At 39.4% G+C, this 24015-nt stretch overlaps 1 protein-coding gene and 1 pseudogene across 8 annotated transcripts in view; one reads left to right on the top strand and one right to left on the bottom strand.

Annotated features, from left to right (window-relative positions):
* Positions 1 to 20644, top strand: part of PARL (presenilin associated rhomboid like) — a 64030-nt gene extending 43386 nt beyond the window's left edge. For 6 of the 7 annotated variants that reach the window (XM_082459984.1, XM_082459987.1, XM_082459986.1 and 3 more), the window contains 6 exons: positions 1001 to 1096; positions 1679 to 1828; positions 3279 to 3349; positions 16275 to 16376; positions 16516 to 16613; positions 20328 to 20644. In XM_082459984.1, coding sequence (XP_082316110.1) covers positions 1001 to 1096; positions 1679 to 1828; positions 3279 to 3349; positions 16275 to 16376; positions 16516 to 16613; positions 20328 to 20439 — 629 coding nt within the window. In that variant the 3' untranslated portion in view covers positions 20440 to 20644. The remainder of the gene's footprint in view (positions 1 to 1000; positions 1097 to 1678; positions 1829 to 3278; positions 3350 to 16274; positions 16377 to 16515; positions 16614 to 20327) is intronic. The other variant, XM_082459985.1, reaches the window with a different exon arrangement.
* Positions 1 to 24015, bottom strand: part of LOC309659832 (large ribosomal subunit protein eL29 pseudogene) — a 183950-nt pseudogene that overhangs the window by 62636 nt on the left and 97299 nt on the right. The window lies entirely within an intron of this gene.

The raw sequence follows: 24015 nt of genomic DNA, 5'->3' as shown, positions 1-24015 counted from the left end.
CAACATCAGTTCTTGCAGAAAAATAAAAGTCATCCAACTCCCACATGTAGACATATTTTCAAAAGCAGTTTCAAAAGTCTTCCAGACTATTCCTGAATTCTTATCTTATGAGTTTTTTTCTCAGACATGTGGATCTTCATCTTCACAGATGACTTTTTTTTTTTTAATTTTTAAAATTTTTTGGCTGTGCCGAGCAGCATGTGGGATCCTGGGATCCTAGTTCCCTGACCAGGGATTGAACCCGCGCCCCCTGCAGTGGACGCGCGGAGTCTTAACCGCTGGATCACCGGGGAAGTCCCCATATAGATGATCCATAGGTGTTTCCACAAGCTGTCCAGAAGTTAAAGAAGCATACCATTCCCTGTGGAAAAAGAAGCGATGTTATGTAGCTTTTTGACTCTTGGCCAAAGAACCTAATTCTGTACATTACTTCTGTCTTTGCCTTGGCCATTTTCAAGCAATAATTATAGATCTGATTATTTATTGAGAAGAGTGAACTGTTCTGAAGGAGTAAAATTTGGATCTGAGTGAAGGAAGTTAGCTCCTAGAGCATTTTCCAGGAATTTTCTGACTTTACCAATCTGTGACAGTTTTGATACTCAGAAACATTGATTTCACTTACTTTTCTTAGTTTACTTCCCCGCACCCCCCCCCCCAAGTATATAATACTCTTAAATAATGTGGTAGAAAATCTTATTTGGGTGGACTTTTTTTTTTTTTTTTAAGATTTTTGTTTTTGTTTTTTTTTTGATGTGGACCACTTTTAAAGTCTTTATTGAACTTGCTACAACACTGCCTCTGTTTTATGTGTTTTGGTTTTTTGGCTGCGAGGCATGCGGCATCCCAGCTCCCCGACCAGGGATTGAACTCGCACCCCCCTGCATTGGAAGGCGAAGTCTCAACCACTGGACTGCCAGGGAAGTCCCTCGGGTGGACTTTTGATCAGACTTTCTTTGCTTTTATTTTTAACTTCCCTAAATTATAAATGTTTATTTTGTAGGTATCATAGCTGCAAATGTTTTTGTATTTTGTTTGTGGAGAGTACCTTCTCTACAGCGGACGATGATCAGATATTTCACATCCAGTCCAGCCTCAAGTAAGTGTAACTTGTGTGATTTTATTTTGAGGTAGAGGTAAAATGGAAGAAATATGCTTTATGGTAATTGAAGTGCTATAAAAAAGATGATTTACTTGTCAATAATTGTAAGCAAAATCTGGAGGATAGGCTGTAAACTCTTGGAGGACAGGAACCTCATTTCTGTTACAGCTGTGTCGAGGCACCTAAAATGTACCTTGCGCATAGCAGATATCTAAATATTTTTTAGTGACTTAAGATCCATGATCGCTACAAGTTTACTCTTTGAAGAGACTATTATATACAATTTTATTTCCGTAATTGAAATAATTTACTAATTCTTTTTCTAACTAACTTTTTCTATAGGACAAGTTGCTTTCATTGACCTGAGAATCTTTATTGGTTGCTTACTAAGTAGAAAAGAGATTTAAGATAGCATTTTTCAAGTGGTAAAAAGCTGTCTTAAACCATCTTATCCAATCTTTTAACTAGCTCTGGTTTGTTTCGCATGTTTGTGTCATAATAATAATGAAAAAGTCTAAAATGGATCATTTTTACTGGCTGTGTGTTCCACAATTACAAGACTTTTTCCTTCTCTTGTAGAGGTCCTTTGTTCTCCAATGTTGCTGTCAACGTTCAGTCATTTCTCCTTGTTTCACATGGCAGCAAATATGTATGTCTTGTGGAGCTTCTCCTCCAGCATAGTGAACATTCTCGGTCAGGAGCAGTTCATGGCAGTGTACTTATCTGCAGGTAATAAGCTTTCATCTTAGGACCTTTCAGAGTATAAGTGTTCTCCCCTATCTGGAGAAGGGACAAAGGGAATGATTATAGCCATATTCTATATACCGTAAGTGCTCAGTATGTATTTGTTTCTCAGGTTGTATATAGAGAAGGATACAAACTGGTGTAGTGTTTAAGCATGTCATTTTTATCTCCCTAGGCCTTGGTTTCTTTAGCTCAGGCCCACCATTTTATAGATTAGTGGTTCCCAGAGTTCCGGGATGCCTCAATTATCTGGATCTGTGTTAAATAACCTTACGCTCATTTCCCAAGTGTGTTCAGTTTTCAGAAAACTTTCGATTAGCTATCCAATAAGATTGTCAAGAATGAGTTCGTTCTTTGTTGCAAGCATATATTAGCATGGAACCACTCAAGTCATCCTGGAGGTAGCATCATTTCCTTATTTCACTAGTAAATGATAGTGCAGGATTCCAGGTTCCTAGATGCTGCTAAATTGGCAGTTGGTTGATTATATTTTACTTATCTCAAAAAAAATTTTTTTTTACTTTCTGTTTGCAAAATGTACTTAATTATAACCATAAAGTGTAAAAATTCATTCCTAAAATCCCTTCATTTAAAAACAGTATATCTGGCAGATATGTGTAGTGAAAAGACACTGAGCTTGGAGATGGAAGGCCTAGGTTCAGATCCTGTTTCTGCTTACCAGCTGTGTGATGTTGCAGAAAAGACTATACCTCTCTGAGGATAATACTACTTACTCTCATATGACATGGGGTTGTAGAAGGGATAAAATAAAAGCACCTACCACAAGGCCCCGAGTGGGTACTTAATCAGTGTTAATTAAATACTCACGTGCATCTAGTCCTCAAAACAGAAGCTGAGCAGTATCTTTGGCCTAATAAGGTGTGTAGTTCTTTCCCTGAGCACTAATGTTGTTGTAGGTACAAAGGGTCTGTTTCAAGTGCCATTAATTCCTGCTTTATAGAAAGTTGTTTTTTAAAATTAGCCATACTCAGTTCAGATGACATTGGTGCCAAAGGGACCTGTAAAGGATCATCTAGTCTAGATCTGCAACACATTCATTTGGCAAGCTGAGTAAAATATAGACTCCCTGGTCCCACTCCAGAGGTTCTGATTTAGTGTTTAGAGCGCAGTCCAGAGAATTCCCAGACAGTTGGTGAGTTTGGGAACTAGTCTTTCTTCATACAGTGTAGATGAGGAAAATGATAACTACAAGGTAAAGTGAATGACCCTACGTTACTCAGTAAGTGGTACAGTGGGTCAGACTTTGCTTTCCCTATAATATATCTGAAGCGACAGGCAGGATAAGTATTTATGCCTGCACCTTGTAGTGACCTGGGTAGAAACCCAACACTGTTAGTCTCTGTGGGGTGGAGGTCAGAAATGGAAGCCATTTTTATACCTCACTAAAATTACTGAAATGTGATTTATTTCTTAGGTGTTATTTCCAATTTCGTTAGTTATGTGTGTAAAGTTGCCACAGGAAGATATGGACCATCACTTGGTGCAGTAAGTATTTCTAACTAAAATTTTTCGCTTCATTTTGAAATAATTTTAGAATTACAAGAAAGTTGCAAAATTAGTACAAAGAGTTCCTATATACTCTTAACCCTACTGTTAACTACAGAACCACAGTACAACTATCAACGCCAAAATATTAATATTTAAACAATACTATTAACTAATCTACATCTAATTTAGAATTTATACATTTGTAAAGCCTTGTAAATTTCAGGCTATCGCTTTTAACCATTGGTCATTTATATATACTTAACTGGCACAGAGTATATATCATGAGGAGTAGTCAAAATAGTGGATATGCAATCCCCAGAAACTGGAGAGCCTAATCTAGCATTGGAAAATTCTAAGTAATTAGAGATTTGAATCTGATACTGTGTCCTCCTCTTTAGTCAATATTTGAGTGCTATGCAGATTAGACTGCTAGGCACTGTACTTACTGGAGGCTGAGGATACATCCAGTGAGCAAGATATCAGAATTCCTGCCCTCAGTTATGTTCTGGATGATTTTAAAAAATTACAATTGTGTTTTCTTTTGAGTTTAATGACAGATTTCTAGGCACATGGAAATCTTTACATAATATTTCTTTAAAAACTACACATTCAATTTGTGCATAGTTAAATACACTTAAATGTATTCAGTGCACTTCAGTGTATTCAAATAGGGAATTTCACATTTAAAGAAACTGTAAGAAGGTTCAGTTTTGGAAAAGAATCCTTATGTAAAATAACCATTCCATAATTTGTGTGTTCCTCAGATTTGTGTCTACTTAATTTTCCCAATGAGGCCTGTATCTTGTCCTATGACCTTTATGCTTTCTTAACTTAATCCCCCCCCCCCATTTTTTTCTTCGTGGAATGTTTGTTTTCTATATAAAATTTGATGTCAATATAATTTATATATCTCAAATTCTACCTCATTTGCCAACTAAGCACCTGTTTTGTGAAGGCAGTGAAGACCACTAGGATCAATCAGAAATGGTCTCTGACTTTCAAGTTTAGTTTAGTTGGGGAGAAAACATTATACACATCTAATATACACTGAAAGGGCTGAGTAGTCTCTGGAGGACATTGGGGGTTCTGAGGGTGGGAAGACTTTTCTCATTACTTCGGAGGATCTGGGAAGGCATTTTGATGTGCCCTCAGACAAGTGGTATTCCCATTTTACAGATAGGAAACTGGAGTTCATGAATAGAGTGTGGCGGCATGGCATTTGGAATTAGACTGAGTTTGAATCCCAGCTCTGCCACTTACTCATGATTTCCAGGACTTATTACTTAACCTCTCTGAACCTGCTTCCCCATATAAAATGGGGATAACATACCTATTTCTCATTTGCAATGCAAGTGTGTTTAGAGTGCTTAGCATAGTAAGGAACATGTAGTAAGAAAGGTGGAAGTGGTGGTTTCTATTCAGTCATCAAAATCCTATAGAGCCATGGCAGGATAAAATTATTATCCTCAAATACTTTCATTCATTCTTGGTTAAAATGAAGGAAAACTAAATCACCAGGTATATGGTATTTTTAATGAGAAATCTGGAAAAAAAATACTGTTGACAAAATTGTGATAGAAAATATAAAGTATTGGTCTTACTGCCTTTGAAAGATGAAGATTGTTAAAGAATATTTGTCAATTATCAGTGGCACAAGGGAGCGAGAATACTGACTAGATTTTGGTAAGGAGTTTAGTTAGAGCTATGCATATCAATCTCATTTAAAAATTGAATTTCTTACTAGTTACTGGTTATTATTATATTCATTTCCTGTGCTATACAGTATAACCTTGTTGTTTATCCTATATATAATAGTTTGCCTCTGCTAATCCCAAACTCCCATTCCTTCCCTCCCGTACCCTGCCTTCCCCTTGGCAACCACAAGTTTGTTCTCTGTATCTGTTAGTCTGTTTTTGTTTCATAGATATGTTGATCTGTATCATATTTTAGATTCCACATATAAGTTATATGATATTTGTCTTTCTCCTTCTGACTTACTTAGTATGATAATCGCTAGGTCCATCCATGTTGCTGCAAATGGCATTATTTCATTCTTTTTGATGGCTGAGTAATATTCCTGTGTGTGTGTGTGTGTGTGTGTGTGTGTGTGTGTGTGTACACACCACATCTTTATCCATTCCCCTGTCGATGGACATTTAGGTTGTTTCCATGTCTTGGCTATTGTAAATAGTGCTGTTATGAACATAGTGGTGCATGTACCTTTTCGAATTAGTTTTGTCTGGGTGTGTGCCAAAGAGTGGGATTGCTGGATCATATGGCAACTCTATTTTTAGTTTTTTGAGGAACCTCCATACTATTTTCCATAGTGGCTGCACCAATCTACATTCCCACCAACAGTATAAGAGGATTCCCTTTTCTCCACACCCTCTCCAGCATTTGTTATTTGTAGACTTTTTAATGATGGCCTTTATGACCGGTGTGAGGTGGTACCTCATTGTAGTTTTGATTTGCATTTCTCTAATAATTAGCGATGTTGAGCATCTTTTCATGTGTCTATTGGCCATTTGTATTTCTCCTTTGAAGAAAAGTCTGTTTAGGTCTTCTGCCCATTTTTCGATTGGGTTGTTTTTTTGTTGTTGTTATTGAATTGTATGAGCTGTTTGTATATTTTGGAAATTAAGCCCTCGTCGGTCGCATCATTTGCAAATATTTTCTCCCATTCCTTAGGTTGTCTTTTCATTTTGTTTATGGTTTCCTTTGCTGTGCAAAAGCTTGTAAGTTTGATTAGGTCCCATTTGTTTATTTTTGTTTTTATTTCTATTGCCTTGGGAGCCTGACCTAAGAAAACATTGGTACGATTTATGTTAGAGAATGTTTTGCCTATGATCTCTTCTAGGAGTTTTATGGTATAATATCTTATGTTTAAGTCTTTAAGTCATTTTGAGTTTATTTCTGTGCATGGTGTGAGGGTGTGTTCTAACTTTATTGATTTACGTGCAGCTCTCCAACTTACCCAGCACCACTTGCTGAAGAGACTGTCTTTTTCCCATGTTATATTCTTGCCTCCTTTGTTGAAGGTTGACTGTAGGTGTGTGGGTTTTTTTCTGGGCTTCCTGTTTTGTTCCATTGAGCTGTATGTCTCTTTTTGTGCCAGTACTACACTGTTTTGATTTCTGTAGCTTTGTAGTACTGTCTGAAATCTGGGAGGGTTATGCCTCCTGCTTTGTTCTTTTTCCTCAGGATTGCTTTGGCAATTCTGGGTCTTTTATGGTTGTATGTAAATTTTAGGATTATTTGTTCTAGTTCCGTGAAAAATGTCATGTGTAATTTGATAGGGATCAAATTAAATCTGTAGATTGCTTTGGATAGTATTGCCATTTTAACAGTATTAATTCTTCCAGTCCAAGAACATGAGATATCTTTCCATTTCTTTGAATCATCTTTAATTTCCTCTATTAATGTTTTGTAGTTCTCAGCATGTTAAGTCTTTCACCTCCTTGGTGAGGTTTATTCCTAAGTCCTTTATTTATTTTTTTATGCAATTTTAAAAGGGATTGTTTGTTTACATTCCCTTTCTGCTATTTCATTGTTATTGTAAAGAAATGCAACCGATTTCTGTATGTTAATCTTGTATCCTGCTACATTGCTGAGTTCGTTTATCAGTTCTAGTAGTTTTTGTGTGGAGTCTTTAGGGTTTTCTATATATAGTATCATGTCATCTACATATAATGACAGTTTTACCTCTTCCCTACCAATTTGAATACCTTTTATTTCTTGTCTGATTGCTGTGGCTAGGACTTCCAATACTATGTTGAAGAGAAGTGGTGAGAGTGGGCATCCTTGTCTTGTTCCAGATTTTAGCAGGAATGCTTTCAGCTTTTCACAGTTGAGTATTATATTGGCTGTGGGTTTGTCATAAATACCTTTTATTATGTTGAGATATGTTCCCTCTATACTCATTTTTGTAAGGTTTTTTAATCACAAATGGGTGTTTAATTTTATCAAATGCTTTTTCTGCATCTATTGAGATGATCATGTGGTTTTTGTCCTTTCTTTTGTTGTGGTGGTGTATCACATTGGTTGATTTGCTTATGTTAAACCATCCTTGTGACCCTAGGATGAATCCAGTTTGGTCGTGGTATATGACCTTTTTTATGTGTTGTTGGATTCGGTTTGCTAATATTTTGTTGAGAATTTTTGTGTCTGTATTCATCAAAGATATTGACCTGTAATCTTCTTTTTTGGTAGTGTCTTTGTCTGGTTTTGGTATCAGGGTGATGGTGGCTTTATAGCATGTCTTTGGGAGTGTTCTTTCCTCTTAAGTCTTTTGGAAGAGTTTGAGAGGGAGCAGTACACGTTCTTCTTTGTATGTTTAGTAGAATTACCCAGTGAAGCCATCTGGTCCTGGACTTCTGCCTGCAGGGAGGTTTTTTAGTTACAGATTCTATTTCATGTCTAGTGATCTGTTCAAGTTATCTATTTCTTCTTGATTCAGGTTTGGTGTGCTGTATGTTTCTAAAAAGTTGTCCATTTCTTCTGGATTGTCAAGTTTGTTGGCATATAATCGTTCATAGTATTCTCTTATGGTTTTTTGTATTTCTGTGGTATCAGTTGTGATTTCTCCTCTTTCATATTTTGTTTATTTAGGTCTTCTTTCCTTTCCTCTTGGTGAACCTGGCCAGAGGTTTGTCAATTGTTTACCCTTTAAAAGAACCAGCTCTTGATTTTATTGGGTTTTGTCCTATTGTTTTTTTAATCTTTGTTTTATTTATTTCCTCTCTGATCTTTAATGTCTCCTTCCTTCTGCTGACTTTATTAGGTTTTTGTTCTTTTTCTAATTGTTTTAGGTGATGGGTTAGATTTGAGATTATTTGAGATTTTTCTTATATCTTAAAGAAGGCCTGTATTGCTATGAACTTCCCTCTAAGGACTGCTTTTACTGCATCCCATAGATTTTGTATGGTTGTGTTTGTAAATAGTTTATCATAGGCTGAATTTGCTCACCAACATGATAACCTGCTTGCTGTAACTTCATTGATTTAACTTATCACTGGTCTAACTTGTACATAAACTGAATTCTTGTGCTTAGGAAAGTACCTTCAGTCTCTTTCTTACAAGGTTGCAAGTGAAATAAAATGATCACTAGTGCAGATTCATTTGGAATTCCATTTTGTTTTATCTATAGTGTTCTGGAGTATATCTCTTTGTATAACTTTTTAGTGGCTGCTTCTGGGTACTACAGTCTATATATATCACTTACCACAGTCTACTGGTGGTATCATTTTACCAGTTTGAGTGAAGTGAGCCTTACCTTGCTTTTTGTCTGCATACCTTCCCCAAATTATAATCGTCTTAAATGTTTCCTCTACATACATTTAGAATATCACTGTTATAATTTTTGCTTCAACCATTAAACATAAGTTAGAAAATTCCAAGAGAGGAGGACAGTCTATTGTATTTACACCCAATTTTTACTTTTTCCATTGTTCTTTCTTTCTGATGTTCCAGGATTTCCTCCTTATATCATTTAATTGTTTAGAAAACTTCTCTTAGCCATTCCTTAGCCACTAGCCAGTTAGGCCTGCTGGTGACAGATTCTTAGAGCAAGTTTTTTTTCTGAGAATGTTTTGATTTCCTTTTCTACCCTTCATTTCTGAAGGATATTTTCATTGGATATAAAATTCCAGGCTGACAGTTCTTTCAGCAGTTGAAAAATGTGCCACTTTTTTTGGCCTCCATAGTCTCTGAAGAGAAATTCTTTGTTGTTCAAATAGCTTTTCCCCTATAGGTAAGGTGTCATTTCTTTTACTACTTTCTAGACTTTTTCCTTTGTCTTTAGTTTCAGAAGTTTGACTATATGTCTTGTCATGGATATCTGTGTTTATCTTGTTTGTGGTTCACTCGGTTTCTTGAATCTATAGGTTTATGTCTTTTGGGAAATGTTCAGCCATTTCTTCAGATACTTTTTCAGCCTCACCCTTTTTCTTTTCTCCTTCTGGGACTCTGATGACATGATGTTAGATAGTTTGTTAGTATCTCATGGGTCTCTGAAACTCCATTAACTTTTTTTGAAGACTGTTTTTTCTCTGTTGTTCAGATTGGGTAATTGCTATTCTGTCTCAAGGTAACTGATTATTTTCTGTCCTTTCCATTTTGCTCAAGCCATTCCGTGTTTTTATTTAGGTTATTGTATTTTTCATTCTAAAGTTTACATTGTTCTTGATATCTCCTATTTCTTTGAGCCTTTCTATTTCTGTTCTGTTTTTTACTTGTTTCAAGCATGTTTGTAATTGCTTGTTGAACCATTTTTATGATGGCTGTTTTAAAATGCTTATTAGATAATTCTAACATCTGTGTCATCTTGATGTTGGTATCTGTTAATTGTCTTTTCTCATTCAAGTTGAGATTTTTCTGGTTCTTGGTATGATGAGTGATTTTTATTTTTATTTTATTTATTTATTTGGCCACGCCTCACAGCTTGCAGGATCTTAGTTCCCTGACGAGGGATCGAACCTCGGCCGTGGCATTGAAAGTGCCGAGGCCTAACCACTGGACTACCAGGGAATTCCCTGATGAGTGATTTTTAAATGGAACCTGGACATTTTGGATATTATGTTATGAGACTTTAATCTTAATTAAATCTACTGTTTAGCAGGCCACCTCTGACAGTGCTGTGATTGCTACTGCCAGGTGAGTGAGGCAGTCCAGGTTCCCCACTCAGTCTCCTTTGACACTGGTGGGGAAGAGCTCTTGTTGCTGCAGGGCGGGGAGTTTGGGCTCCTCAGGAGACCTCTACTGATACAGCCCTGGCTAGGAGGAGGAAGAGTGCCTTATTACTGCTGCCTGTGTGACCTCCACTGACACCACCCTGTCAGGGACGGTGGGACGCCTCATTACAGTCTGTAAGGCTGGAAGTCCAGGCTGTCCACTCAGCTTTTGCTGATGGGGATCGGGCCACAGTTGTTTCTGTGGTGTTTGGCTGGAGTAAAGTGGTTATTGTCTAAAAGTTTTGTGTCTTGCTAGGCTATGCTTTCTTGGTCCTTTGGCTAGAGAGAGCATTTTTTGGTACAGGCCTATGTTGTCTGAGTTCATTGGTGTTTCCAGGTTGTGAGCTTCTCCAGAGCCCAGTCTGAGCAGCATGAGGCCAAAAGAAAACCTGGGGAACTCACCACTGTGTCATTCCTTGGATCCTAAGGTTCCTAGCTGGGCTGCTTTCCTTTCTCAGTCTTTTAGAGTCATCTTACATTTGTTTTACATATAATGCCCAGGGTTTTTAGCTATATGTAGCTTGTGGAAGCAGAAGGCCTCTTAGAGCAAATTCATTTAAAATTCATAGTGTTAAAAAAAAATTTATATGATAGATACATGAAGATTATATATTGATAAAGAAAAGTACTTAATGAAAATTGTTTACTTATGAAATAAATAAAAATATTATATGTGCATATTGATTACAAGTTCATAACCAGTATACATAAACAAATTATTAGGGGCGAATAAAAGATCTTTATCTCTAATCAAAGAACCAGACCTCTTGGGTCTACATGGGTTTGGGTTCATGAGTCTCTGAAATTGTGTCTAAAATATGTATGAATTTTGCTGAGGAGGAAGGGTTCATTTTTATTATATTCTTAAAAAGCCTCCTACTAGAAAAGGTGAAAATAAAGAATCTCTGCATGGGGTATGCCAAACATTTGTCTAAAAAGCAAGTTGCAACTTATTCAGACACATAAATATATTTAAATCTGCGTAGATAAAGGTCACTTTGAGAAAATTTTAGAAGGATAATGGAACTGCGTCCTATCTGTAAAATAATATGATAAGTACAATAAATTATAGTCACAAAGAAACTGACTATATATACACTACCAAATGTAAAATAGACAGCTAGTGGGAAGGAGCTGCATAGCACAGGGAGGTCAGCTCAGTGCTTTGTGTCCACCTAGAGGGGTGGGACAGGGAGGGTGGGAGGGAGACGCAAGAGGGAGGAGGTATGGGGATGTATGTATATGTATAGCTGATTCACTTTGTTATACAGCAGAAACTAACACACCATTGTAAAGCAATTATACTCCAGTAAAGATGTTAAAAAATAAAGTCAGAGGAAAAATGAAATTAAAATAAATAAAATTTAATAACAAAAAAACTGACTTTACATAGAAATGCACAGCTAATGAGAATTTTCTTTAATATTTAAATTTCTGTAATGAGTGCTTTAGATGGAGATAATCATCTATTTACCATATGATCTGGCCATTTCACTCCTAGGTGTTTACCCAAGAGAAATGAAAGAACACAAAGGGTTGTACACAGATGTTCACAGCTTTTTTGGTAACAGCCAAAACTAGAAAAAACTCAAATGTCCATCAGGTGAATGAATATACATATTATGGTATAACCATACAATGGAATGTTATTCACCCAGGTAAGGGAATAAATTATTGATACAACCACATGGGTGAATTTCAAAATAACTATACAGAGTAAAGGAAGCCAGACAACAACAAAATGGAGTATATGCTGTGTGATTCCATCAATATAAAACTCAAAGTGAATCTATCTTAACAAAGTAGAGAAGTTGTAGCCTAGGAATGGGGGAGGAGCAGGAGGGACGCACTGCAGAGGAGCACCAGGGAACTTTTGGGGATGATGAACTTTTTGGCCACACTCCTAATCTTGAGTGTGGCCATGGTTTCATAGGTATTTATATGTCAAAACTTAATTATAAACTTTAAACATGTGCAGTTTTTTGTATGTCACTTATACTTCAGTAAACCCAACTTTTATTTTTTATGTTTAAAGACTTGGGAGTCCTTTGTACTATTCCTGCAAACTTTTCTGTAAGATTTAAATTATTTCAAAATAGGATGTTTAAAAAACACCTAAGAGAAAAATTTCTAAAAGGTGCTCCTATAATTGACTCTGATTGCCCCTATAATTAAAAGGAAAGGTCCCTACTTTTTTATATTAAAAAGGCTATTTCTGGAATATAGCATCTACCTCTCTTAATCGCCAACTGTTTAGGGTCTTCTGTGTGAAGAGTTGCTTCAGAATAAAGGATTATCTTACATTTTAGGAGTTACTAAAACTTTAAAGACTTATGAGTCCCAGGCATCCCCGAAGTCCGCAGCCCTTTAATATATGGTTGCCAGTCAGCCTAAACAGGGAAACCAGCTCATGCTGCATTCCTAGGAATGGGTTGGGGAAGCTACAAGGTGGAAGGACAGCATTAATATTCCTCAGAAGGAGAACCTAAGACATGAGTTCAGGCAAGTGGACAAAGACAACCCAGGGCTTAGGCTAAAAAAATGAAAGAACAAGGAAACAAAGTCAGCTACATATTAAAAGGGATAGGCTGGGTGTTGGAGATACATGTTAATTTTGCAGTGGAGGTTAGGAGTCAGAATTCTGTAGTCTCTATTTAAGATCAGCTGTCTGTTATTGTATATTTACCAAACTGGCTCCTATATAAGTCTGCAATAGTAACACACGAGGTTCTTCAGAAATCCTGACTTCCCTTCACAGGGCAATCGCTGCCTTGTGAAGACACACACACATGCACACACAGCCTCCATAATTTGTTCACTCTTTTGCTGGTTTCCCCACTCCACGTCCTTAATGTATCACAGCAGCTTTCAAGGAAGGATATCAGCACTACCTCAGAAGATGGGATTCCCCACAAAACTTGCTGGGTCATGGTTCCTCTAGGGTGCAACATGTTATACTGGCCAAATTTATATTTGTTCTGAAAGATTTGTTTTAGCTAGAACTTCAACATCTGCCACTATAAGCTACCAGCATATACTGTATTAAGCAGAGTGTATTAAGCAGAGTGTATTAAGCAGAGTGGATGTCAGTGTCACTGAGAATTTGAAAGTTAGAGTAAAGAGTAACCCTTCACCTTTCAGGCTTTAAGGTGTGCAACTTGAATATCCTAGATTTTTAAATAAAACCTAAAAATTCAACTCAACAAAACCCAGAAGAAATCAAGTTGAGACCTTATTTTCTGAGAGAAAAAAACCAATAAAATTATACTTTTCCCCAAAATGAAACAAATATAATTTGGTTAGCTGAATTGAAAGAAGAGCACTAAAATCCTGTACCCTCTAAATTGCTTCTCCATAGATGATTATATTCTCCATCTAAAGTCCTCATTTACAGAAATTTAAATATTAAAGAAAATTCTCATTAGCTGTGCATTTCTATGTAAAGCCAGTTTCTTTGTGACTATAACTTATTGTACTTATTATACATTATTTTAACCATAGGAAGCAGTTCCATTTTCCTTCTAAAATTTTCTCCAAGTGACCTTTATCTACACAAATTTAAACATATATGTGTCTGAATAAATTGCAACTTGCTTTATTTTTTCAAATGACATTTTATTTTTTTATGTTTTGGTCGTACCATGTGGCTTGCGGGATCTTAGTTCCCCAGCCAGGGATTGAACCTGGGCCCCCGGCAGTGGAAATGCAGAGTCCTAACCACTGGACCACCAGGGAATTCCCACAACTTGCTTTTTAGACAAATGTTTAGCCTACCCCATGCAGAGATTCTTTATTTTCACCATTTTTAGTCAGAGGCTTTTAATGAAAATGGACCCCCTTTTTAAAAAATGGCTGTGGAAATGGTCCAGCTTTTAGGAGACCAAAGAGACATGGCAACTAAATGCAATCCGTGGGGAAAAACAGCTGCAAGGGCATTAGTGGAGCAATTGATAAAACTGGAATATGTTTATAGATTAAATGAAAGTATAATATATCAGTATAAAATTTCTTGAAATTGAGAACTGTATTGTAGGATATATAAAGATATTCAAGTTCTTAGGAAATATACACTGAAGTATTTAGGGGTAAAAGGGTATGACATATGCAGCCTACTCTCAAATGGTTCAGGAAAAAAAGTACGGATATAAAGAAAAAATGATAAGTGAAATGTGGCAGAATGTTAAAAATTGGTGAGTCTGGTTCAGGAGTATTTTGGAGTTTTTTTCAAAGTGAAACAGACCTAAATGTAAAACCTAAAATAAAAACTTACAGAACAAAACATAGGAAAAAACTCTTTGTGACCTTATTTTAGGCAAAGATTTTGTAGTTGAGAGACCAAAAAGCACAAATTAATAAATCAGACTTCATGTAAGTTAAAAACTTACACTTCTAAAGATACTGTTAAAAGACAAGATACATGCTAAAAGAAAATATTTGCATGTCAGAAGTCTGACAAAGGACTTGTGTCCAGACTATATAAAGAAAAATTCAAAAAGAATGGGCAGAAGGTTTGAACAGACACTTGAAAGAAGATGTATGGATAGCAAATAAGCAAATGAAAAGATGAACATCATTAGTTGTTAGGAAAATGAAAATAAAAACCACACTGAGGTATCACTATAAACCTATATTACAGATTTAAAAGACTGACCATACCAAGTGTTGGTGAGGATGTGGAGGAACTGGAAATCTCATACACTGCTGGTAGGAAAGTAAAACACTAAAACCACTTTGGAAAACGGTTTGGCAGTTGCTGTGCTTCCCCATCATAACTGATTATATTTTGTGGTTTTTACTCATTTATGTCTTTCATGCCAGTCTGTAAGCTCCATTAAGGCAGGGACTGTCAATTTTGTTCCCCTCCGTATCCCCAACATCTAGCATAGTGCCTGGTAGGACTCAAGTATTTGAGTGAATGATTATCGTGAGATTTAATGTAAACAAGGGATTATGATCCAATTTCTCAAGTATTGTATCATTTAGAGGAATTAGGAACACGTGTAACATTAAGAAAGTTTAGTTAAATTATCATAATTTATCCAGGAGATATTTCATAGCCATTATCAATTTAAATTATGAAGGTTATGTAGCAATGTGGAAAAACACAATAGACGATAATACTATACAGCAGTTATAATTTCAATTATAACAAGAAATGGTTGACTTACTGGTCATAAGGTTTTTAAGTTTTGATTTTTATTCTCAAATACAAGGCTGTTGGGGAAAGTGCTTCTCAAGCAGGCGGATGCATGTGTGTCCCTGGGAGGATGCTGTTGGGGGGGGGGTCATGCAGAGCCATGGGATAAATTTGGCATGCTTTCCTGGAGCAGAACATTTGTCAAACGTTTTAAGGAAAATGTTTAGTGTTATAATGAAGTAGGATACAAATTTCACGTAATTTATGGTAAAGCATTAAATTTGGGAGAAATTCCACACATGTTGGTTTCTTTGGGCAAATTCATGCTCACTCTCTGGTTCGAGGAGTTTTTGTTTTTGTTTTTTTTTAAATTTTATTTATTTATTTATTTGGTTGTGTTGGGTGTTCATTGCTGCACGTGGGCTTTCTCTAGTTGCAGCGACTGGGGGCTACTCTTCATCGCGGTGCGCGGGCTTCTCATTGTGGTGGCTTCTCTTGTTGTGGAGCACAGGCTCTAGGCGCACGGGCTTCAGTAGTTGTGGCACACGGGCTCAGTAGTTGTGGCTTACGGGCTCTAGAGCGCAGGCTCAGTAGTTACAGCACACGGGCTTAGTTGCTCCGTGCATGTGGAATCTTCTGGACCAGGGCTCGAACCTATGTCCCCTGCATTGGCAGGCAGATTCTTAACAACTGCGCCACCAGGGAAGTCCCTCGAGGAATTTTGTTGAAGTTTTAGAAGTCCTTTTTTAGTCATTAAATGAAATGATGCATGTGACACACATAACTGTCCCTGAAGTTCATTAACTGCTGACATGCTGGTTGTTACATCTTATTGCCTGTAGTTCAGTCCTTGCCAGGTGGTTACCGTATCACGGACTTGGAGTCCCTTTGCCTGATATTTTGTACGTTAGTAATGGAAAGCTTTTTAACTTTGTGCTCACCTATAAATGTGTGGCTTGTAAGCTTTCTGGAAAAAGTATTTCTACGTTAGACATTGTAGTCACTAAGCAGTTGCACAATGAGAGTTTCACTTTTTCCCCAATGTGTTAATTTGCAGTCGGGCGCAATCATGACTGTCCTTGCAGCTGTCTGCACTAAGATCCCAGAAGGGAGGCTCGCCATTATCTTCCTTCCAATGTTCACGTTCACGGCAGGGAATGTGAGTATTTTTATGAAGTGAAGTGCTGGGGACAGTGGTGATATTTTTACATTGACTGAATTCTTGCCCTTAAATTAGAAATGTCAATGCTGGAGGAATCAAAGTTGTATCAGTTCTGTTCTCTTTTGCTGGCTTTCAGGCCCTAAAAGCCATTATTGCCATGGATACAGCAGGAATGATCCTGGGATGGAAATTTTTTGATCATGCTGCACATCTTGGGGGAGCTCTCTTTGGAATGTAAGTTTGAGTATGATTGACTGTTACACTGCTTTCTCAGCTCATCTCCCTCCCCCCACTCCTAAGGAAGGCAGAATAAGGCAGTTACTTCTGTGATGGAAGCAGGGCAGGTGGGGTTGGGAGGGCAAGGAAATCGCAACATGGTTTGCTTTGGTCTTGAGCAGCTTCACCATATGAGATGGGAACGTGAGACTGTTGGCCCTGCCCCTGCCTCGGTCATTTGTAGAGGGAGACCATCTGTGCCTTTACCCTCCCCTTAACCTCAAGTCACCTGAACTCATGACTGTCAAAATTCCTAGTCCTTCTTGGAGGCTGTTGCCCAGCCCCCTAGTCTGTGCTGTATTCCTTTCCCCACTCTCAAGCCACATCTCCCCTGCCCAGTCCCTACCCTGCTCCCCTACCTGGCTACCACTGACCTCACCAGTGCTGGGCAGACACCCTGAGTGGGGGGAACTGGTCCTCTGCTTGCGATGAGTGTGCAGGTGCCTGCTGCATGACTGGAGTATAGGCCAGATGTCATAAACTCGTGTTGACTACTTATTGAGCATCTGTTATGTTGCAGGCACTGAGCTAGTTACCTTGCGTTATATAATTATTACCTCTGTTTCACTGATGGAAACTGAGGCTCAGAAGTGATCTTCCCCAGGTCAAACAGCTCTTAAGTAGCAGAGCAGAGATTTAAACCCAGATCCAAAGCCCTCCCCACCTCTGTCACACCACAGTGATTACAGTTACCTTGTGGTTACAAGATCTCGCACTTGTGCTTCAGGCAGTGGACTCTTGCCTAAAACATAGTAGTGCTGTAGCGACGCCGTCATAGGACTTCCTCAGGGCTCCTGGAGTCCATCTGACTGTGAGAGGCCCTTCAGCAGAGCTGTTGTCTGTCTGATATGCTGGATCCCTGATGGCCTCTCTTTTCTTGCATAATGTTGCCTTTTACCCTTATTTGGTTTTTACTTTATTTCACAACAGTGGGAAACCTTAGTTTTTTAATTAAAAAAAAAAAAGTAGAAAAATCTATTCTAAGTGGAGCAGTTTTGCCCAGTAGGCAGTGGAACTAAATGCCATTATGCCATTTATAATTTTCAGTGATGATTAAAGAATAGCATGTTTGAGTTCGAGCTTTAACAGCAGCCCATTATAAATAGTAAAAACTGACCTGGTATTACAGTATGAGAAACATAAAGACTGATGATGAAAAAGGGGTTTTGTTTTATGAACTCTAAATTTACCTGGCTCCTTCCATGTATACTTAAAGGATCTTTTCCCCAGCAGTTTTTTATTCCTCTCAACTATAATTAGATGACCTTTTTCTGTTCTGAAAACTGGATCAAATGCATTTTAAAGTCCAGAATCTGAAAGGCAGAGGAATCCTTTCTCTTTGCTGTTTCTAATTTCAACTCCTTTCATTTACTGGATCTTGGTCATATCTAGAATTCATCTTTTCTAACATCTTTAATGGTAAAGATTCCTCAGTCTAGATTAAAGATGTTAGAAAAGGTAAAGATCTGTTGGTAACCTCCTGCACATTGCTTTGACTTTATGTCCCTGACCACATTTTATGGTCTTCACCTTGTACTGCTGCAGTAATGATAGCTAATGTATATTGAGTATTTGCTGTGTGCCTACGCTAAGGAGTAATTTAATACTCTTAACATCCTGTGAGGTAGTCCAGCTTACAGAAAGGAAACTGCTTAAAGAAGGGAGTTATCCAAGGTCGCACGGTGAGTCATTGCAGAGCTGGAGTTTCAGACTGAGCACTAGACTGTGAAGCTGCTACCAAAACCAAACAAAAAAAGATACCTCAAAAATTAGTCAGCTTGAAATATTTTCCTAATTTTAATTTAACCGAATGACCAATTACATTTGAACTTACGAGTATAATCAAAACAATGTACCTGTAAGATTAAAGTGTTTGACTCTTTGCTTGAAATAAGTAGGTTAAAAAGATTTGAGAAGACACTTTACTAATGGAGAGTTCCCGACAAGTGTTTCATTTCTTGTAAGAGTTTTTAATTGCATTTGAATCATAGGGTGATCCTTTTTCTCTTGTTTTAAGTTCACCAGAGAACTTGACTCTAAGCCCAAAAGAATTTTGTTACATGCCTGTTAATTAATTTGCATGTTTTTTTTTTTTTTTAAATTATTAGCACCTTTAATTATTATTTATTTATTTTTGGCTGTGTTGGGTCTTCGTTTCTGTGCGAGGGCTTTCTCTAGTTGTGGCAAGCGGGGGCCACTCTTCATCGTGGTGCGCGGGCCTCTCACTATCGCGGCCTCTCTTGTTGCGGAGCACAGGCTCCAGACGCGCAGGCTCAGTAGTTGTGGCTCACGGGCCTAGTTGCTCCGCGGCATGTGGGATCTTCCCAGACCAGGGCTCGAACCCGTGTCCCCTGCATTAGCAGGCAGACTCTCAACCACTGCGCCACCAGGGAAGCCCAATTTGCATGTTTTTAAAATGCTTTTTTTCTTTCTGCAAATTTACTGATCATTTTTCAAAATTTTAATGGTGACTTTTTATGATTAAATTTTAACTATATTTAGTGAGAATTAAGATTCAGGTACAATTCAAGCCCTTTGTAATAAAAAAAATACATGCTCCAAACATTTAAAAAATGTTAAAACATTAAACTGCCATTCTGATATCAATTAAGTTGAATAGAGCATTTTTTCAGTCAGGTGTCTAAGATGAAAGATCAACAAAATCTAGTTTCTGCCTCAGGGAACATGAAATCTGTTTGGGGAAACCAGGGCAAAAATAAAAGTTTCAATAACAAAAGCTTTTTAAAATAGCCATTCAAATCCCCCTCCTCCAGGGAAGCTCCCCGGGGAGGCAGGTGCCTTTGAGCTCCTCCTGCAGCCTGTGCTGCCCTCGGGTAGAGCTCCTGGTCATGCAGACCCGGGCCTGTGGACTTCTGATCTCACTCCCTGTGTGTTCCTCAGCTTAAGCAGGTGCTCCCGAGAGGCTGAAGTGCAGCCCCGCGGTTAGAGCGCAGGTTACAGGGTCAGGTTTGGGTTCTAGTGTCAGTTTGGTGATTCCTAGTTGTGCAGCCTGAGCAAGTTAAATTGCTAAACCTCTCAGTGTTTCAGCTTCCTCGGCTCATTGCTTCAGGCTGCTTTTAGGCATTGTTTAACAGGAGGATGGGGATTGGAGCTGTATTTTAAAAGGTGGGCAGAATTTGGATCCTTTTGTGTAGCCAGGCTGAAGGTGAGGAAGGAGAGGCATTTAAATTAGTATAGCCATCATTATTAGTTAATTCTAATTCTGACATTTCTTACACTTGACATAATAAAAAGAGTCCAGGCTTAGAATCACTCTGACCTGCAAGTGAGTGCTTGATTGACCACTTAGAAGCTGTTAGCGCCTTGGGCAAATGACTTTCTTTCAGACTTGATTTCTTCATGTTTGTAAATCAGAAAAGTGATACTTGATTTGCAGGGTTGTGGTGAATTAAAAGTAGTGTGTGTGAAGTACTTACAGTTTTGGAGCAGTCACACATGGTCCCATCCTATTTCCATCTTTTATGTATTCTATATATTAAAGGTAAGTCATTGATCTACATTAAATAAATTAATCAGCTATTTTAATATGCTGGATAGTAAATGACAGTGGCATTCAGTTTTTAAAATGTCAGCTTGATATCATCATAGTACTTGGCATTTGTATGTCATACTGTTTGAATGTTGGACTTGGTTTGTTTTTCTTTTCCCCAGATGGTATATTACTTATGGTCATGAACTCATTTGGAAGAACAGGGAGCCTCTAGTGAAAATTTGGCATGAAATGAGGACTAACGGCCCCAAAAAAGGAGGTGGCTCTAAGTAAAACTGGGGTTGGACAATACTGGTACGACTGGTCTATGCTGCCTGAAGCCCTAGGAATGCATCGGCCCTGGAGTGACCACATCTTTGCTCCTGCCTGGAAGACACTGAGCATCTAGCTTTCCCAGTATTTTAAACTATGTCCCCAGTACATGTCTCATTAGAAAATGAATTATGACAAAGTTGTGAAATAAAGGTTTATATCTCTAGTTTGTAAACAGCGGGTATATGTCTCTTTTGAAGAGCACTAATGCTGCCCTGGAATCTTGCTGTTCGTTGTTATATTTAACATAGTTTGAGTACATGGAAAGGTCTGATTGGAACTCAGAGGCGCTTGTTTTTTAATGTTGGCCTTCTAGCACCTCTGCTAAATATTTACTCTTACTTACCTACCCCTTTCCTTGCTTGGTTGACAGGTAAAAGTTAAGAGCATCTTCTCTCTGGCATGGGTCTGAAATAACAGCTGCAGTATTTTCTAAATTTTCCCAAAAAGGTAGGTAATGTTTCGTGGCAGTGAGTGGCATATACAGAAAGCTATTTTTAGGTTTTGCTTTCTAGGTTAAAATTGTAGCTAAATTAAGAATTAGAAGGAAGTATCTTGGATAAATTCAGACTTGAATCTGAGCCTAATAGCATCTTATGTTGGAAAATGTACATTCTTTGAAGTGGAGCATCTTACTGACATAGCAGACAGAGGTCATCATCATAGCTTCACTGTAGTGGAACTCACTTGTCCTCGTGATTGAGAATTATTTCTAGGAAATGTGATTTGAGAATTTAAAAGTTTTTCTTGAAAGGATTTATAGTAGAGTTTTTGAGTCTTTTGGTTGATCTCAAAAGGTTATACCACATTTTGCACCTTGCGCTGGAGAGGGCCGGGCTTGCCTGGTGGCGGACACAGAGCGCCTGGCTTCATGACAAGGAAGGGAGCCGTGCTCACCTCACACGGTGTTGAGAGCTGAATGGCAGCATGTGCCCAGCACATAGGGATTGTCCAGTTATGGTGGTTCTTCATCTTTTTCCCACCAAGCCAGACTCTTCTCTGCTGCAAAGTACCAGCCATTCTTGCCAGGCAGGGGACTCTGTTCTAGTTTAGAATAGTCTAAACTAATGTCACTTTAAGGAGAGAGAATTTTTGTTAACCCAGCCCTCATTTTGCCAGTAAGGAACCAGGGCGGTCATGTGTGGGAACTGCCCAAGGTCACACTGCTGTGCTTTGACATTTCTGAATATGTAGTTATGCTAAGAACCCTGTGACTTACAGATGAGACAAGAAGTGTTTTTCAGAGATGGGATGGGAGGCTGAGATCACATGGACATTCCATATGGAGTCCAAAATGAAATTCATGTCGTCTGTGGGCAGATCCGGAAAACAGGCAACAAAGACATGTCTGCTCTCTCTGCTTTGTGATGTTTAGAGAAGGAACGTTTGGAAGGTCAAGTTACCTACCTGTGAGAGGCCTTGGGAGGTCAGCGCCCAGCTCCAGAAGCACAAGCCTGACTGTCCATGGCTTTGGCAACTGTCCCTACTCTCCTGTTTGCCCGCTGGGGTATCTTGCTTTCTCATCTTGGCTTCTCTGCTGACACGTGAGCACTCCAAGGCCGTGCTTTCCCTGGCTAGCGTGCCTCTCAGCCTGTGCCACCTCCACTGTCCTCTGAAGTGTGGGGTCCCAGGAGTGCACTCTTAGCTGTCTCGTCTCTCTCCATTTCTGTGGCTTCAGTTATCTCTGTGAGGATGTCTTCTGAGCTCTCGACCCACTGAATACCTCTAAGCTGTCACTCAGTACATATGTCTACTTTGTAGACAGTATGGAACTATGTTCCAGGCATAGTTCCAGGTCCTCGGACCCCACTATGCAGGCACATCAAATATCACTCCTGGCTTAAGCCGGAAACCTGGGGTCATTCTAGATTTCCCTCTCTCACCTCTCATTTCTAGAATCCAGCCCCTTCTCTCCACTCCCAGTGCCTTAAGTTCAGTCCCTTGTCTCTAACCTGGACTGTTGTTAATGATTGTTCTCCAGCTGCTCTCTAAAATGTCCTGTACTTCTCCACAAGGCCACAGAGTGCTAAAAACACTTTAGTCATTTCCTGTTGTCGCCTATGCAAACTCCCTAGTGTGGCTACCAAGGCCCTCCGTGGCCCAGCCTCTGCTGCCCGTGGCTGAACCCTTGGCCCCTGGACCCTGCATTCCCACCCGACCCCACTACCCTCCCTCACTACGGGCGGCGAGTCCAGGCCCCTGGCCCTCTCTCCGCTGTTGGAAGGCCAGCTCTATTACACTGGTTTCCACGTCTGTCACCCACTTCACTGTAAACCTCCTGAAGGCACCCAGCATTATTCCAGGCACATTGTAAGTGCTTTTTGACTGTTTAGTGAATGAAGAAATCAAAACAAGAAGGACTGCTTTTTTTTTTCTGCAGAATGGAGTGTTTTAGTCACCAGTCTCCCAGGTGGCTGACCCAGGCAGGGCCTGGCACACATAAGTCACACAAAGCCAGTGTACCCTGAGCAGGTGTGTAATCTCCCAGTGTCTTCACAGTACGCAGGCTCCTCTGCTGCTGCCTCTTGGGCCATGGCCTGGCCAAGGCAGCTGAACTGCTGCCACTTCGGGCAGTCGTCGTGTTACTTTGCTGTGCCTTTGAGCTAAGATAGGCAGTGGTTTGGGAGAGGAATCTGTATTCTGATGGCCAGGGCTGTACTGCAGTCCTCCCTCTGAGGTGCAGGCTGGATACTGTCCAAGTATATGCTTGAGATGGAGCACTGGGTAATTAATGCTGTCTCAACAGTTTTACTAGTAATTGGTCTGCAGTGCATACTGAGGGCTAGTGTCAAATATTCAGGAAGCCTTTGCGTGTGGCCAGGGAGCTGTTTGATACCCTGTCCTGCATTAAACAGACTGACCTATAGCCTGGAGGATTACCTGTACTTAGCTCTGCACAGGAGGGAGAGAAACTTTTATAGCATAGTGGCCAAAGATTTGTGGCAGCTTTATAAGCAAGCCTTTATGGCCATGCTTTAAAATTAGGGATTTTAGGCCTCAGGAAATATCAATTGAAGGCTAATGCCAATTCTCAGTGGAAGCTGAATTGGATGTCCCAAATTTGGCATCATAACGGCTGATTCAAACCCACGTTCTATGGGAAGCACGGCCCCAAGTCTTCCCTGTGATCCCCTCATCGCGCGTCTCCCCCTGTGTGCCCACGAGCTCTGCGCTGCAGCCTCGCGCAAATCTGGTAATCTGGTAGCCACGGCTTGTCCCCTGTCGGCGGGGTCCAACAGACCCTCCGGGAGGCGGGCTGCAGCCTGGGTGCTGGCGGAGGGCGATCAACTAGGAATTGTCGCCATCCGGTCCTCGGCCTCTGCGAAGCCAGGTCTAAATTATAAGATAGCATTTAGGGAACTTTGGATTAAATTAGACATTCTTCAAGTTGGACACTTGTGCCTCCGGGCGGTTTCAGTTCCTCCAACCCCAGCCCCGTTTCTGCACCCCGCCAGCCTTACCCTCTTCCCTCACCGGCGCCCCGCTCCAACCCTGCACAGGCGGCCCTGGCCTCGCAGGGCTGTCGCCCAGCCCTCC

Source organism: Balaenoptera physalus, assembly GCF_965194825.1.
Source record: "Balaenoptera physalus genome assembly, chromosome: 4".
Lineage (NCBI taxonomy): Eukaryota > Metazoa > Chordata > Mammalia > Artiodactyla > Balaenopteridae > Balaenoptera > Balaenoptera physalus.
The sequence above is the reverse complement of the archived record's forward strand: the minus strand, read 5'-3'. Positions and strand labels throughout refer to the sequence as shown.